At 44.5% G+C, this 15,541-nt stretch overlaps 1 protein-coding gene across 1 annotated transcript in view; it reads right to left on the bottom strand.

The window, feature by feature from the left end:
- POLRMT (RNA polymerase mitochondrial) overlaps window positions 1-15,034 on the bottom strand; it is a 41,241-nt gene extending 26,207 nt beyond the window's left edge. Inside the window, exons 1-9 of the mRNA XM_089535771.1 lie at window positions 14,942-15,034; window positions 10,981-11,076; window positions 8,261-8,991; window positions 7,057-7,187; window positions 6,383-6,572; window positions 5,904-6,053; window positions 4,721-4,882; window positions 3,565-3,735; window positions 741-980 (exon numbers count right to left, since the gene is read on the bottom strand). Coding sequence (XP_089391897.1) covers window positions 741-980; window positions 3,565-3,735; window positions 4,721-4,882; window positions 5,904-6,053; window positions 6,383-6,572; window positions 7,057-7,187; window positions 8,261-8,991; window positions 10,981-11,076; window positions 14,942-14,984 — 1,914 coding nt within the window. The 5' untranslated portion in view covers window positions 14,985-15,034. The remainder of the gene's footprint in view (window positions 1-740; window positions 981-3,564; window positions 3,736-4,720; window positions 4,883-5,903; window positions 6,054-6,382; window positions 6,573-7,056; window positions 7,188-8,260; window positions 8,992-10,980; window positions 11,077-14,941) is intronic.
- Between the last annotated feature and the right edge of the window lie 507 nt (window positions 15,035-15,541).

Here is a 15,541-nt window from a genome sequence, read left to right as displayed (position 1 = left end):
TGTTGCTGTCTGCTTTAAGGCTAACTTCTCATGGGGTTTTCTTAGCAAGATTTGTTCAGAGAAGGTTTGCCATTGCCTTCCCCTGAGGCTGAGTGTGACCTGTGCACTCTCCAGAATCATAATCCAGCACTCAAACCACTGTGCCACTCTGGCTCTTCCCAGCTACAGCAGTCAAGTTGAACTGAATGGGATTTGCTTGTCTGCCCTTACATATGTTCCACTGTGTTCAGCGAGTCTGCTGAAGTTTGAACTTACATTGGCTGATAGGAAAAGAATCAACTCATTTAAAATGTGGTGCTGAAGGAGAGTTCTAAGGAGACTATGGTCTGACAAAAAGGGCATAGATGTGGGCCTGAGAGCAAATCGAGCCTGAATTCTTAGTAGAAACTAAAATGACCACACTTGATGCTATCAAACTTTAGACAATTTAAAATATGACGTAACTCATTAGAAATGATTACTGTGTTTGTAGAAGGCAATAGAAAAGACCACACTACATTTGGATTGATTCAGTCAAGGAAGCCATGGCTGGCTTGAGTTTGCAAGACTTGAACAGGCCAGTGGATGACTGGGACTCTAAAAGATTTGTCATTCATAGGTTTGCCCTAAATCAGAGTCGTCTTGATGGCAGTTAACAACAAAGACTTCAGCTTTGGATAGCTCCTTCAGAATAAGACCAGGAGTGGATTCTCTCTTACGCACGAACACACTACACCTTGTCTAATTCCATATTTTCTCACCTGGCGGCCACTGCGGAAGGAATACACATGATACAGGACTGGGATGAGTTTCTGCTCCAGTCCTGGGGTCAAGAGGTTGCTCTCCATTTTCAAAACCTGAACCAGAAGTTCCACCAGGTGGAGGCCAATTTGCACCAGCAGCGAGTTAGGCCAAGCACACTCCTTGCTCACCAGGGATGGGGCACATCCAGCTTCAAATGCCAACTTCTCCCAATATTCTCGTGGCAGAAGATGATCCGGCTGGGGAGAGGATTGAAAAGGTTAAAAAACACTCCTCCTCAGCAAATCTTGGAAATAACTCCTTTTCTTAAACATTGCAATTTCAATTTCTTCCAAGTTTTCAGCAACAATTTTCAACATCATTAATTCCATCATTAGACGGCAACGATGTTAACAGGTTGAACGGCAATTAATGTGGCCCATTATTTCAATTTGTTATGGGAGGGTAATTTTAGAATGGCTGTTACTATTCTGAGCCCGCTTTAATCATCTTAATTGATGTTCGTATTTTAAAGAGGAGGTGTTCGGAAAAGGAAAAGAGGAAGACACTGCAGGTGGGTTGCATCAATCAGGAGAGCTTTGAGTTTGCTGCCTTGAGCCTGGCAAGACTTGAGCATGGCTATTAATAACAAGGGTCAGAATTGTGTATGGTCTTTATGCATAGGTAAGCACTGTTATGGTGCTACACGCTGAATTTCCCAGTCCTTACTAACCTGGCAGCAGCTGCTGTAACCAGTGGGGGGGTCCATTCCCCTGTTGCTTGGGAAGGAGCCTGCAGCCATTTTCACCCCCTCCTGTGAGCAATCTTGGTTGTGACAGACAGAAACAGGGCTCCTTTCACAATTCACCCTTGCGCTGCAGATGGCTCATGCCAGGGTGAGGTGGGAACTCAAACAGACTCACACGATCACAGCGGCTCCTTCCTGGTAAGTGGAGACTGGGGGACCTTCATGGTGCCTATGTAATTCCTAAACCAGGGGCTACCTAGGGACTGTGAACATATGAGTGCCTAACTCCGGGTTACACATCTGTAACTATGATACTGGATTCTGTATGTCTCTCTCATTCATGAGTGTGTCACACATTGAAGCCAACATGATGGCACATAACAAAAGCAAGAAACGTGTGAGGAACACTTGAGATTCCTGGGGTAGTTTAGTGGTCATCCAGGCAAGGACTAACCAGGTCCACTACTCCTTAACTTCCGTATTCAGATGAGGCTGGTGACATAGAAAGCCAGCCTTATACTGATTCAGATTAATGGGCAATCTAGCCCAATATCATCAACACTGACTGGCAACAGTAGCAACTAGGACTTCAGACAAGATTCTTTCCTAGCTCTATTAATTCTCTCTGGGGCTTTTCCTATCCAGATACTAATTGAGCCTGACCCTGTTTAACTTCAGAAGGCAGACAAAATTGGGTATTCAGAATGGCAGGCATGTTATTAACATTTAAGCCAATGAATTCATTTTATAATGTTTCCCTAAACTAATGGTTCCCAAACTTTGGTCCTGCAGGAGACTTCACCTCCCAGAAGTCCCAGACAGTTTGGTCAACAGGAATTCTGCGAGCTGAAGTCCAAAACATCAGTGGGAACCATTGCACTAAACCAATTCAAGTTTCATCCATTGCATTAAACCAATTCAAATCAGCTTCCATAACTTTAATGAATTGGCTTTAACATCTCTGTTGTTAGAGATCAAAACACTGCTACTGTAACTCGGCAACAGGGTAGGTTCAACCACAGAGGTGAATGAGGCAAATTCCTAAGGAGTCAAAAATAGAGGGGCTATTTTACAAAGTCGTGCAACTGGAAGAAGGATGGGGGAGACTGTCTGGAATTTAAAACAAAGCCCATCAGTTCTGGGCACACTGGAGACAGTGTGTATAGTGGTGAACTGTGACTAGGAAGATCTAGTTTCAAGGCCTCAAATGAGCCATGTAGATCACCAGGTAACCTTGGCCTAGACACACATTCATTCCCTCAGCATGGCCTACCCTCCAGAAACTTTGCTGTGAGGATAAAACTATAGAGAAACAGAACTCTGGGAACCACTCTGAGCTCACTGCTTCCTGATAAATGCCAAGAAAGTTTCTGCTTGAAACCCTAAAACTTCAAGGCTAATTTTAAGGTTAATCCCAAATCCACTGGGATTTGGAACCCTCCAAGATGGAGACTGGAATTCAAAATGGAACCTTGTACAAGTCAGTCGGCCTGAAGATCTAGAATTGTGTGTGACAATGCAAACAAACAATCTCCCCTCTCACTCCCCCCAATACCACAATGCGTAAAATGAAAATTCAAAATACAAATACCATGTTCTCCCTTTCTAAGAATTGATCTGGGGATAGTGGGATTATACTCTACCGATACAGTTTACTGAGCAAGCTTGAAAACAGACATAGAAACAACAGACACAAAAAGGGAAAGCAGACAAACCTGCCTTAACCGTTTAGCCCCAGCATGTTAGAATAGCAGAGATCTGTATGTTTGGTCAACAAAATGGAAATCATAAAAAGTGGAAGCATCTAGCGAAAGGAAAAATCATCCAGGGATGCATTTTGGAAGAAGTCTTCAAGTGGTCCCTATTTCAAATATCTTTCTCTTCTCATACAAGGCTTACCTGATCTAGTTGTTTCATTTCACAGGGGCATATTGTTATGTTTTGAATAAAAAGTATGCTGAAACTTGTTGCATTTCTGTGGTATAGGAACTTATCCTTCTTTCCATGCTACTTCTGCCTTTGGTACCAACATTTCTCTCAAAGGAGTCATCCCCAGAAACACATCAAGTGCTTAACTGAGATCTACCTGTAATTACCTGAGTGTCCTTAGCAAGGAGTTGGACATAACTCTCATAGATGTCCTTGATCTTCTCCACCAAATGACTCTTGGATTTTTTCTGGATGATGTACTTATTGTAAACCTTGATGCCCAGTTCCCGCGCCAAGATCAGGAGAGACTCCCCTTGAGGAGGGAGGGCAGAGAGGCTCTGAAAAAAAAAATAATGGCGGAAGGAAATGGAATCGTAAGAAAGCAGGATACCGATGGCTGAGGTTTTTACTTTTTAACATGAAGAGGGCAAAATGAAGAAACTAGCTCCCACTTTTACCCAAAGCCAAGAGGCTGATACACATAAGGAGGATCTAGACTTTCCCATGATTCAGATTAAAGCTGAAAAGCCAGGACACTAAAAGCGATTCAGACCAGCTGTCTTAGGGTTCAGTGTCATATTGGTGATGGAACAAGCATGTTTTCTATTGCTTCAGAGACTAGGGTTGCAACCGCAGTGTAGAAATAATCCAGTTTGGCCCCACTTTAACTGCCACACTTTACAGAATTATGGGAATTACAATTTGTTGGGGCACCTGAGCTCTCTGACAGAGAAAGGTAAACATCTCAACAAAACTAAAATTACCAGAATTCCATAGCTTTCAGCCATGGCAGTTAAAGTGGTGTCAAACTGCATTATTTCTGCAGTGTGGATCCAGCCTAGGACAGAGTAAACATTAGGAAGAACTTCCTGATAGTCAGAGTTGTTCAACAGTGGAAGACACTGCCTTGGAGAGGGGTGAAGTCTCCTTCTTTGGGGGTTTCCAAATAGAGGTTGGATGGCCTTCTGCCACAGGGAGTACTTCGATGGTGTATTGCTGGATGGCAGAATGGGGTTAGTTACACTGGATGGCCTTTGGGGGGGTCTCTTCTAACTCCAAGTAGAAGTACACATTTCATTTCAGAAAATACTAAGTGAATTTAAACTGTCCTGGTAAGCAGGACAAAAATCCTTGCTAGAGCCAGGAGCTCCTGGGAAACACTTCAAGATGAAGAAAACATCATGTGGATATCTGAAATAAAATTAATTTGTATGGGAACAACATCTGGGACTTTCAGAGACTTTTTTCTCACCTGCAGCGGCTCAAGGACCTTTTTTAAACTACTCTCTTACATGGAGTGGAAGGGCAACTCATGTGTCTTACCCACATCAAGATGTCAACGTATTCCTCGTCTTTCAGCACACAAAGGAAGGGGTAGAGGTTCAGCTGTCCTGTTTTCTTCAGGTCCAAGTGGAGTTTAGACTCTCGCAGGCTCTGGAGGAGAGATGCCCTCCAACGTGAACGAAGTGCGACCAGTAGCGCCCGCTGTGAAAAGACAAAGGCAAGGGGGGAAAGAGCATTCACCCATAAGTGCCAAATTAGCAACTGCATATTTTCAGGATGATTGGGCAAGGGACCAGTATCCTGGAATGCTAAACTCAGTCAGTGTAATGGCTGTAGCCTGCTAACAGCAGGCAGATGGGTTTTAGAATCCTTATGAACAACATGGCCACATGTTAGCAGCTGTCCAGTGACCAAAAAAAAAGGGTTATTTTGTGTTCAGTAGACTCTACTGGGAGCCACTATGGCATAGTGGTTTGAGGTTTGAACTACAACTCAGGGTTCAATTCCTGTTCTGCCATGAAACTCACTGGGTGACCTAGGGTGAGCCTCAGGGAAAGGAAAAGACAAACCTCCTGTGAACAAATCTTGCCAAGTAAATCCCTTCGGGTCACCATAAGTCAGAAATGAGTTGAAGTCACACAACACAACACAAACACACACACAGACTCTACTGGATAGTGGATGTTTTAACCTGGCAATTCAAGGATACAGAGATAGTGGGGAACAGAAGTAAACTTTCCTGTTAGCAACTTGCTTGTACTGTTTTCATAATTATTAGGACGGGATGTAGATCTTGCGCTGCACAATATAATTTCTTTTGTTTGCTAAAACAGAATTCCAGTCCTCCTCCTCTAAATTTTCCTACTAAACACCAAAACCAAACACCCATGTTGGCCTCTCCCTCTTAGCCTTGCTCTTGTTAGGGACTACTAGAGAAATCTAGTAGCTGTTAGCTTCTTCCTCTGTGCTTCCTTTCACCAGCCTCTTCCTCACTTCCTGAGACCAGATGCTTAGGTAGAGGGCATGTGCTGTTGTTGTTGTGTGCCTCCAAGTCGTTTCTGACTTATGGTGACTCTAAAGCAAACCTAATATGGGGTTTCCTTGACGAGATTTGGTCAGAGGAGGTTTGCATTGCCTTTCTCTGAGGCTGACAGCATGTGCCCTGCATGAGGACCTGAGGCTACATATAAATTGAGCCATGATTTCCCCCATCAAATTTTACCGCTTGGACAGTTCGCTCTGTCAGGGGCTTGTCCGCTTCCACCGAGTTGATGGTGATTGTGTCAGACGCCTCCATCACCAGCTGCTTCTGGAACTGCTTACGCAAGTATTTTGCTGTGAAATCCAATTTTGGGTAAGAGATGGGCTTCTCCTGGGGTGGAAACAAAGCCAGGAATAAGTGAGTCAGAGCAGGAACATATACCCAGATCAAAGTAGGTAGGCTGAATGGACAGAGCGAGAGGTGTATGCCACATTACCTCTTGTACTGGCACAGAGCACTAAAGAATTCAGCAATCAGGGTGCAACTGCAGAAATACCATCCTCTAGTACCATGTTATTACTTCTAGTACTATGTTTTCAATATCCCTTTAGTAGGTGCAAGAACCAGTTCATTTTTAAACATAGTCTTCTACAAACACACAGACATTTCAGTCTGTGATAGACCTAAGCCCAGCATCAAACATACACTCTAGTAGTCACCTTCTTGTAGAAGTCCCGGAGCAGGGAAACACTACAGATTTCAGGTTCTTGTTTAGGTGGCAGGAGATGGAACTCTGGAATGACCTTCCGAATGGCCTTCACGGCCATCTCCACTTCATTTTCCTCATATACGGAGTCTCGGAAGAGGTCCTCCAGGTGGAATCCATCTTCTTTGAGCTGCTGGAGACATCTACATAGGTACAAGGAGATACAGAATAGAGAGTTAATGGCTTTGTGGATTCTGATCATGGCCTCTAGGGAACTCACACATAAAGCTGTGCTGTTTTTGATAATGGAGGTGATACAGATACATGAGGAAGCTCCAAGGGGCTGCTACTGGCCCATTAACCACTGTTTGCCCAACCCTGCTCTAGTGTAACCCTTATATCATGCTGACTCACTTGGTTTCTCCCTTCCTTTGAACTTTGTTGTTGCATGCCTTCAAGTCATTTCTGACTTATGACAATCCTATCATGGGGTGTTCTTGGCAAGACTTGTTCGCAGGAGGTAAGCCACTGCCTTCCTCTGAGGCTGTAAGTGTGTGAGTGGAAACCCAGTGGTGAACCTGGATTTGAGCCCTGGTCTCCAAAGTCATAATCCAACACTAAAACCACTACATCATGTCTGCTCTCTTTGAACACCTTGACAATTATTTACACAAAACAGCTTATTACCTGGTGATGACACAAGGATCCACATTGGATCGTCCCATGCAGCCCAGTGCAGCAATGTAAGAGTCCTGGTTGGGTTTCAGTCCGGCCTCTTCCAACAAACGGAAAAGTGAGCCTACTTGAGCCAAGGCATTCTAGCAGAAGGGAGAAAAATGGCTTTGTGAAGACAACTTTGGGTGTGGAGAAATTGGTTTACCATCCAAGATTTGGGAATAAGAAGCCCAAAAAATCTTACACATATTAGTCAAGATCTTAATGGCAAAGTGTAGTGAAAAGGTTCTGTAGATGGAATTATGCTACATCTCAACTTTCAACACCTCATCTTTTAGCTGCTGAAGTGACTCCCCCTCCTCCCCATGGCAATTCAGTGGTACCTGGAGAACAGGAGGGACTGGAGTAGTGTCTGGGTATGTTCTCATAGCCAGATGCAATTTGATGGCATAGAATCATAGAGTTGAAAAAGACCTCAAGGGCCATCCAGTCCAATCCCAGTCTGCCAAGCAGAGAGACACCTTCAAAGCACTGCCAACAGATGGCCATCCAGCCTCTCTTTAAAAACCTCCAAAGAAGGAGACTCCACCACTCTCTGAGAAAGTATCATTGACTGTCGGACAGCTTTTGCCATTAGGAATTTCCTCCCAATGTTGAGGTGAAATATCAATTTATGGTTCAAAAATTAGACTTCTTCATCTTCAAATGTGATATTACTTTTTTAGGGAGTGCGAACATTAATCAAACATTTCCTAGGGATGTGGAACATAGAAAAGGTTGTAACAACTAAACGCTACCATCGCTCCAAAAAGCCCTTCTCCATTACTTCTGCTGCAGTTGTTATGGCAAGTTTTAAACCTCCACAACTCATATTTGGCTAAAAATGGAAGGGGGAGTTGTAATCGAACACAACCTACTGAGCTGGATCAAGCTGGGTTCTGGTGTTGGATGGGGGAGACCTACATTCAAAACTCCTTTCTCAGCTGTGACTGTATAACTCTTCAAAAAGCCATCATTTCTCAGCCAGGCCTACCCCACAGGGCTATTGAAAGGCTTGATGGCTGCCCAGCGGGGGACAGAAAGGCGAAATACAGTGGGCCCTTGGAATCTGCTGGGGCTTGGTTTAGAAATTTATATTTTTTTAAATTATATTTTCAAGTCATGGGTGGGTGAAGTCATGCCTAAAGAATCTGTGGATAAAGATGACCAACTGTACCTTCTTGGCAAATCCATGCATGACAATATTGTACATCCGGATATCTAGCAACTTTCTTCGGACGTGGGAGCGGTGATAGAACATAAGACATTGCTGAGCTCTCTCAGGCTGGCGGAGGAAGAGACAAGTATCCAGATAAGACAAAATGCTAAGTTGGATGTTCCCATGTTGGTTCCCGTCCTCCCCTTCCAGAGGCAGGTTCTCCTTAGCATCTTCCCAAATCGGAATGCGCTTTTCCATCTCTTGGCTAACTTCAGAAGGGACTGGAGTTTCTGCAACGGAAGATCCTTCAATTGTGATGACCTTCTTGCCACCACGGCGTCCTTTTGGGCTCTGAAGAGGTTGCGATTTCATTGTTCTTTCCTTACATCTCTGTTCTGCAGGCCTTTCCTTAATATTCTCAGCCTCTTGAGCAACTCTGCTCTGCTTGGGGATGGGTTTAGCCCCAGAGCCTGGAAAAACTCTCTCAAGTTTGGCCTCTAATCTCAGGAGGCGCTTGTGTTTGATCGACTTCTCCTTGTTCAGCTTTTCTATCCAGCGGCTGGGTTGGGAACTGGCTCTTTCATTGCTCTTCATGGTAGGTTCATTCCGAGCTGGGCTTGGCACAGCCACTTTCCGGTGGGAGGCAGTTTGAAAGAAGCTGCCTTTCCCCGACCGAGAGAGAGAGACCTGCTCCGTCACTAGTTCTGAAACACTGTCTGTCTGCAGTTGCTTCACTCTAGCCTCCAGCACTGCATGAAAAGAAAAGAAAAACATTTTAAAAAATGATTGTGAAATATTGCAAGGATATTGCTATTCATTATAAACCACTGCGTAAGCTAACCAAGTCAGAAACGACTTGAAGGCACACAACAACAAGCAACAACACCTCATTGATGCCTAGCTTCTTGGAAAGAATCTGAATCCCTGATGGTCCAAAATTTCAGTCAGTAACACCTAGTATATTGTGAAAACAAGCTAATTAATAATACATCCTCTGGGAACATTTCCAAATGCACTGACAAAACATCTGAATTACTGTATATACTCATGTATAAGTCTAGAAATTTAAGCTAAAGTATTGACCCCAAAAACCTGACTTGACTTATCCACAGATCAATTTAAGTATTGTATCTTAACTCTTAAAAGAAAGAACCATCTCCTGGTGAAAGACAAGAGTATAATCTGTCCTGGAAGCACTAACCCCCTCTACTCTCTCATTCATCCAGCCTTAAAAGTAAGCATAAAGTGTTATGTCTGCTGGAATTTTGTAAGCTTTTGACATTGTTTTGTTTTGCTTCATCCTTTAGATCCTTTGTTTTGTGCCCCTTTTACCCTCGACCTATCCATGGGTCATAACAAAACCCATAATTTCGGCCCCAAAACTACACGAGGTAGACCTATAATTGAGTATATACACTAAATCACCATTATATATAGGACTGCAAGAGCACAACTGCAAAAAGGAACCCCACTTGGAACAAGCCACAATGATACCTCACTACTGCCTAGATTCTTGAACAAAATCTGAAACGCTGATGGTCCAAGTGTCCAGTCAGTATCACTGGGTAGACTGTGAAATGGAAATATGATTTCAAACAGACTGGCAAAATATCTGATTGAAATCACCAGAGACAGGATCACAAAGAGCACAGTTACAAAAAAGGAACATGGCTTAGAATGTGACACATTATCCGACAACACCTCATGATTCTTGGAAGAAAAGCCATGATTTGACTTGATGCCAGAATGACACCAGCATTGGCGTGAATTGGGCCTACAACTGGTAATACCAAGTACTGTGAAACTGATAATAAAAATGTAATACTACCACATAGGTCCAGGCTATCTGAGAGATCGTATCTCCCCAAATGAGCCCTGAGATCCTCAAGACAGGCCCTTTTCTCAATCTCACCAACTTCACACATGTAACAGGGATGCAAAACAGAGCCTTTTTGGTGTCTATTCATAAGCTCTGGAACTCCCTTATAGCCTCCGCTTTTCTGTGCTTCCATCTGTGGGGAAAGACTTATTTTTTGAATTCCAGCAGGTTTTCAAGAACCACTGGTTTTAAATAAAAGTCTGGTACTGTCTATCGAATACCTTAACAACACACACCATTTGGGACCTCTGGCACACCAAGCCAGTTTCTGGAACTATGTTTTAGATCTTGATTCTTCACCTCCTGGAGAACAGAGCTTCACCAACATCCTGAGTCATGACCCCTTCAATGGAGCTGACCACATCTTGTTTTCTCAGACAGACCCAAAATCTGTTATTTGTTGCTTGTTTTTCTTCTTCTTTAAACCGTTTCTTCTTTAAATTGTTTCAAACACTTTATGACAGCTTGCCTATTTCAATGCCTTCATCGTTTACTTTAAAGTTACGCAAATCATCTGCCGTCATTACTTGTGTGTTCTTAACGTTCAGATGTGACCCTGCCTTTGCACTTGCTTAAGGATATAAATGTTTTAATAAAGGAATAAGAACTGTATTAACTTGCCTTCTGTTTTGGCTTTGGAAGAAAAAGGGAGATATTCATAATAATAGATCTCTCAGGGTGTCAACAATTCTTTTGGAATTGATGTCCTTCCCCAGCGCCATTCCCTTCTCCTTTTCTGTCATGTCTTTTCAGACTATAAGCCTGAGGGCAGGGAACTGTCTAATTCCAAATAAATAAATATGTAATATAATATAATATAATATAATATAATATAATATAATGAAAAGCATTGACTTACCCTCCAGTAGTTCTGCCTGTTCCAACACCCATCTTTTCCTGGCTTCCTCTTTCACCCTGGCTGAGGAATAGTTCCTTAACCCAATCCATAGACCCTCTGGAAGGCAACAGAAACAGATAACATTTTAAAGTAGTCCTTTCCAAAGAAGGGGAAGACTGTCGAGAACAAATTCAGCTAAATCCCATGTTAGGTGCAGCACAGTAGGGGACCAGAAAGGGTTTCAATCCTCTCAAAGGGAACACAGAAAATGGCTTCAAACCACATCATCTTACATGTCTCTCTTGCCCCGCATGGTCTACTGTGAATGGCAGAAGCTTTCCAGAGTCTCGGGCAGAGAAAGATTTTCCTGCTCTATTACCTATTACTTGATCCTTTCTTAAAACTGGAGATGCTAACAATTTGCTTTACTGCTGAGCTACAGTCTAAACACCTCAACAGTAGTTTCTCATCCTTGGTTTCCGAATGCAGCAGTGATTTAAATTAAAAATTAAGATATTTACATATACCAGATCAGATCAATGGTCCAAATAGCTCAGGTTAGCCTATGCTGTCTCTCTCCAGGGTTTCAGAAGGAGGTCTTTTCCCAACTTGGCCTGGAGGTGGGAGGCACTGAACCCGCAACCGTCAGCAAAAAAGATGCTCTCCCACAAACCTATAGCCCCTTCCTTCATTTTAGCACAAGTCTGAAGAAAGAGATTTAGCTGGTCATCTATAGTGAGAGAGCATCTCCTCCAAGAGACTACACTACAAAATGTTAACAAAATCCAGTTTTATGCTGAGGAAGACAAACATTAACAAAATAGCAAAACAGTAATAGCTAGAATGCCTAGAAGTAAAATAATAGTTAATGAGTTAGAGAGTAAAACTGTTTGCAGGATAGATAAACAGATGGGTCAGAGGTTTCCTCCTGAAATTCAGGGCCTCTCTATTGCTCTTAAGTGATGCCTTAGTGTCTCCATCTACTCAAAATAAGGAATGCCAGGCTGGGACAATGTGAGACAGTGACTGAAAACAGTCCTGATAAGAGATGTCAATAAAGAGAACCACTAGGGCCAGGGAATGTATATGTTTTGCATCCAATGACCTGAAAAGGGGTGTAAGTGTTTGTATCCTATGCATCCAATCAATGTACGGCTCGCAAGCTCCTTGGCTGAATTCCTATAAAAAGATATGTCACCTGTATACCTAGGCTTCAGACTTCATGCAAACAACCCCCCTTTCCCTCAATCCTCTTTCAGGGGAGGTCTGGTTGGTGCTCTCTTTGCTCTCTTTCTGCCGGAAGGTGAAGGTATTTTTATGTAGGCAGGCCTTTGAATTTGAATGGTGGGGGGGGGGGTTAATGGTGTGCTCCCTGTATGTGTATCGTTGTTGCATGCCTTCAAGTTGTTTCTGACTCATGCCAACCCGCGAGACCCAGAACTGAGTGTTGGACTAGGACTCTGGAGACCAGGGTTTGAATCTCAGCTTAGTCATGCAAACCCACAGCATGGCTGTGGCCAAGTCACAATCTCTCTGCCCCAGAAGCTGATGAGGCACCCTCCCTCCATCACAACTGCCACTGCTGTGGACTCTGAGGGAAAGAAGAGCATAAAACACTCCAGCAGAGAGAATGGGAGGATCACAGTGACTTATCAGGGGTCCAGGAGGAGGAAGAAGAAGCAGCAGCTGCTAGTCCTACTGCTATTTGGACCTCTGCCTTCCAAGTGCCTTCTAAGAAACAGAGCCCTCCCTCCAGTCCATCTGGTGCCAAGGGATAGAGACGCAATGTTTGAGCATCCTGCGAATGTAAAGGGGTGCGTATGTGAGATGGAAAAGTTTCAATAGTCAATGTCTAGTTCCCCTGAAATATAGTGAGAAAAGGACCCAAAAGGTGAACGTAGAGCCCATACAGACAGGCCAAAATAAAGCTGCTTCGGGTCACTTTGGAGGCATGCTGTTTAAATGATGCATGCGTCCTAATAGTCTGGAAGCCGCACCAAAGCCACACTCTAGTACTAAGGACTGCTTTGGGTCACTTTGGAGGCATGCTGTTTAAATGATGCATGCGTCCTAATAGTCTGGAAGCCGCACCAAAGCCACACTCTAGTACTAAGGACTGCTTTGGGCTACTTTGGAGGAATGCTATTTAAATGATGCATGCGTCCTAAGAGTCTGGAAGCCGCACCAAAGCCACACTCTAGTACTAAGGACTGCTTTGGGTCACTTTGGAGGCATGCTGTTTAAATGATGCATGCGTCCTAAGAGTCTGGAAGCCGCACCAAAGCCACACTCTAGTACTAAGGACTGCTTTGGGTCACTTTGGAGGCAGGCTGTTTAAATGATGCATGCGTCCTAAGAGTCTGGAAGCCGCACCAAAGCCACACTCTAGTACTGCTTTGGGTCACTTTGGAGGCAGGCTGTTTAAATGATGCATGCGTCCTAAGAGTCTGGAAGCAGCACCAAAGCCACACTCTAGTACTAAGGACTGCTTTGGGTCACTTTGGAGGCAGGCTGTTTAAATGATGCATGCGTCCTAAGAGTCTGGAAGCTGCACCAAAGCCACACTCTAGTACTGCTTTGGGTCACTTTGGAGGCATGCTGTTTAAATGATGCATGCGTCCTAATAGTCTGGAAGCAGCACCAAAGCCACACTCTAGTACTGCTTTGGGTCACTTTGGAGGCAGGCTGTTTAAATGATGCATGCGTCCTAAGAGTCTGGAAGCCGCACCAAAGCCACACTCTAGTACTGCTTTGGGTCACTTTGGAGGCAGGCTGTTTAAATGATGCATGCGTCCTAAGAGTCTGGAAGCCGCACCAAAGCGACGCTCTAGTACTAAGGACTGGAGCGCAGCTTTGGCACAGCTTCTGGCCTCTTCAGATGCATGTGTCATTTAAACAACATATCTCCAAAGGCCCACAGGCTTAGCGAGAGACATGCTGAAGAACTGTTTTCCACGATGGGGTAAGAAAGGCAAAGACATCTTTGACTGGTGTCGAAAGAATGGATATAGATAAAGAACATGTAGGTGGGTACAAGGTTGTGAGCGTTACAAGGATACCTCTGGTAATGACAGGATTGATAAGGGTCAGGTGGAATGTGACCTAAAAGTTACTAATGCATAATTAATTGGGTTATGCTATATGCAAGCATCCTGACCCTGATTGAATGAAACTTCTTTACGTTTAAGTGTTTGTATCCAATAGAAACTTGTGTCGCTTATAAAAAGGAGGACTTTACTTTTATTCCGAATCTCAGGCATCGATTGGGAAAGCGTTCCTAAACTGAGACCTTGCCAGCAATAAGCCGCTTCTTTCTCAGGCCGGTCTTCTTTTGCCCGTTGTCTGTTCCAGGAAGGCATCCCTTGAACTGGACAATACTGAAGTCTATTACATAGGTTTAATTCATATGTGACCAATGAAAGGCAGTTTGTAGTTTTGACCGGAGTAATATGCTATCGATCCGCAGAGAGAGGCGGGGAATATAAATAAACATTGCGCCCAACAACCACCACAAGCACCACAAGCACCACAAGCACCACAAGCACCACAAGCACCACAAGCATCACAACCACCACAACCATCACAACCACCACAACCACCACAACCACCACAACAGCATCAGCCCCCAATGTCTGGGATGGTTTCCCTCCTCCCTCTTCCAATGCTGGGGAGGGAAATTAAGTTGAAAAGTAAAAGGAAGCTGAACGTTGAAAGGTAAAAGGTTTTTAAAAGGCCAGTTCCTGGAGGGGAAAGGACCCCTTTCAGTTGGAAAAAGGGGGTTCGGCCCCTTAATAATACATAAACAAACCTTACTCTTGTACCCCGCCTTTCTGCTGCAGCAGTCAAGGCGGCTTACATGGCTAGAATATGCTGGAATAATACATGGTTTCAATAAACAGGACCAAATGCAATACATTTTGGGGGGCTGCTGGGGCTTTTGGAGACCTAACTGCCCCCCTTCCTTCCCCCTCTTGGCACCTACCTGTCCCCCACAGCAGCGCCCCCTGCAGCCTCAGGGCGGACATTTTCCCCTAAAGCCCCCTCATGTTGTCGCCCCACATTGCTCCTTTCCCAACTGCGCACGCGCAAAGACTCCCGGCTTCCCTCCTTCCCACTCCAGCTCCGCCCCCTTCCACTTCCGACCAATAGGCTGCCCGCTTTGGCCTCACCAGGGAACTACGGTTCCCAGGAAGCATCTCGAGGAAAGCGCATGCGCAAGATAGGCCACCTAGAATAAATAAGGTACCGCGAGGAAAGCGCATGCGCGAAAAGACCACGCCCCCTCCCTTATATGGTTTCAACTAATAAGCTGCCCGCTTTGGCCAACACAGTGAAACATACTCGAGAGGCGGAAAGGCGCATGCGCAAAAAGACCACGCCCCTTGCCTCATACGCCGCGCGTTTTGGCCTCACCGGCATAGAAGAAACTATGAGGTACTTCGAGGAAGGCGCATGCGCAAGAAGACCACGCCCCCTCCCTTATATGGTTTCAACCAATCCGCTGCCCGCTCTGGCCTCACCGCCCGAAGAAACTAATACTCAGGAGACACCGCCGGGAAAGCGCATGCGCAGGATGGCCACG

This window comes from Sceloporus occidentalis, unplaced genomic scaffold (genome assembly GCF_023333645.1).
Source record: "Sceloporus occidentalis isolate IW3139 unplaced genomic scaffold, rSceOcc1.0.p SCAF_8, whole genome shotgun sequence".
NCBI lineage: Eukaryota > Metazoa > Chordata > Lepidosauria > Squamata > Phrynosomatidae > Sceloporus > Sceloporus occidentalis.
Note: the sequence above shows the minus strand (reverse complement) of the source record. Positions and strands in the feature narration are given on the sequence as shown.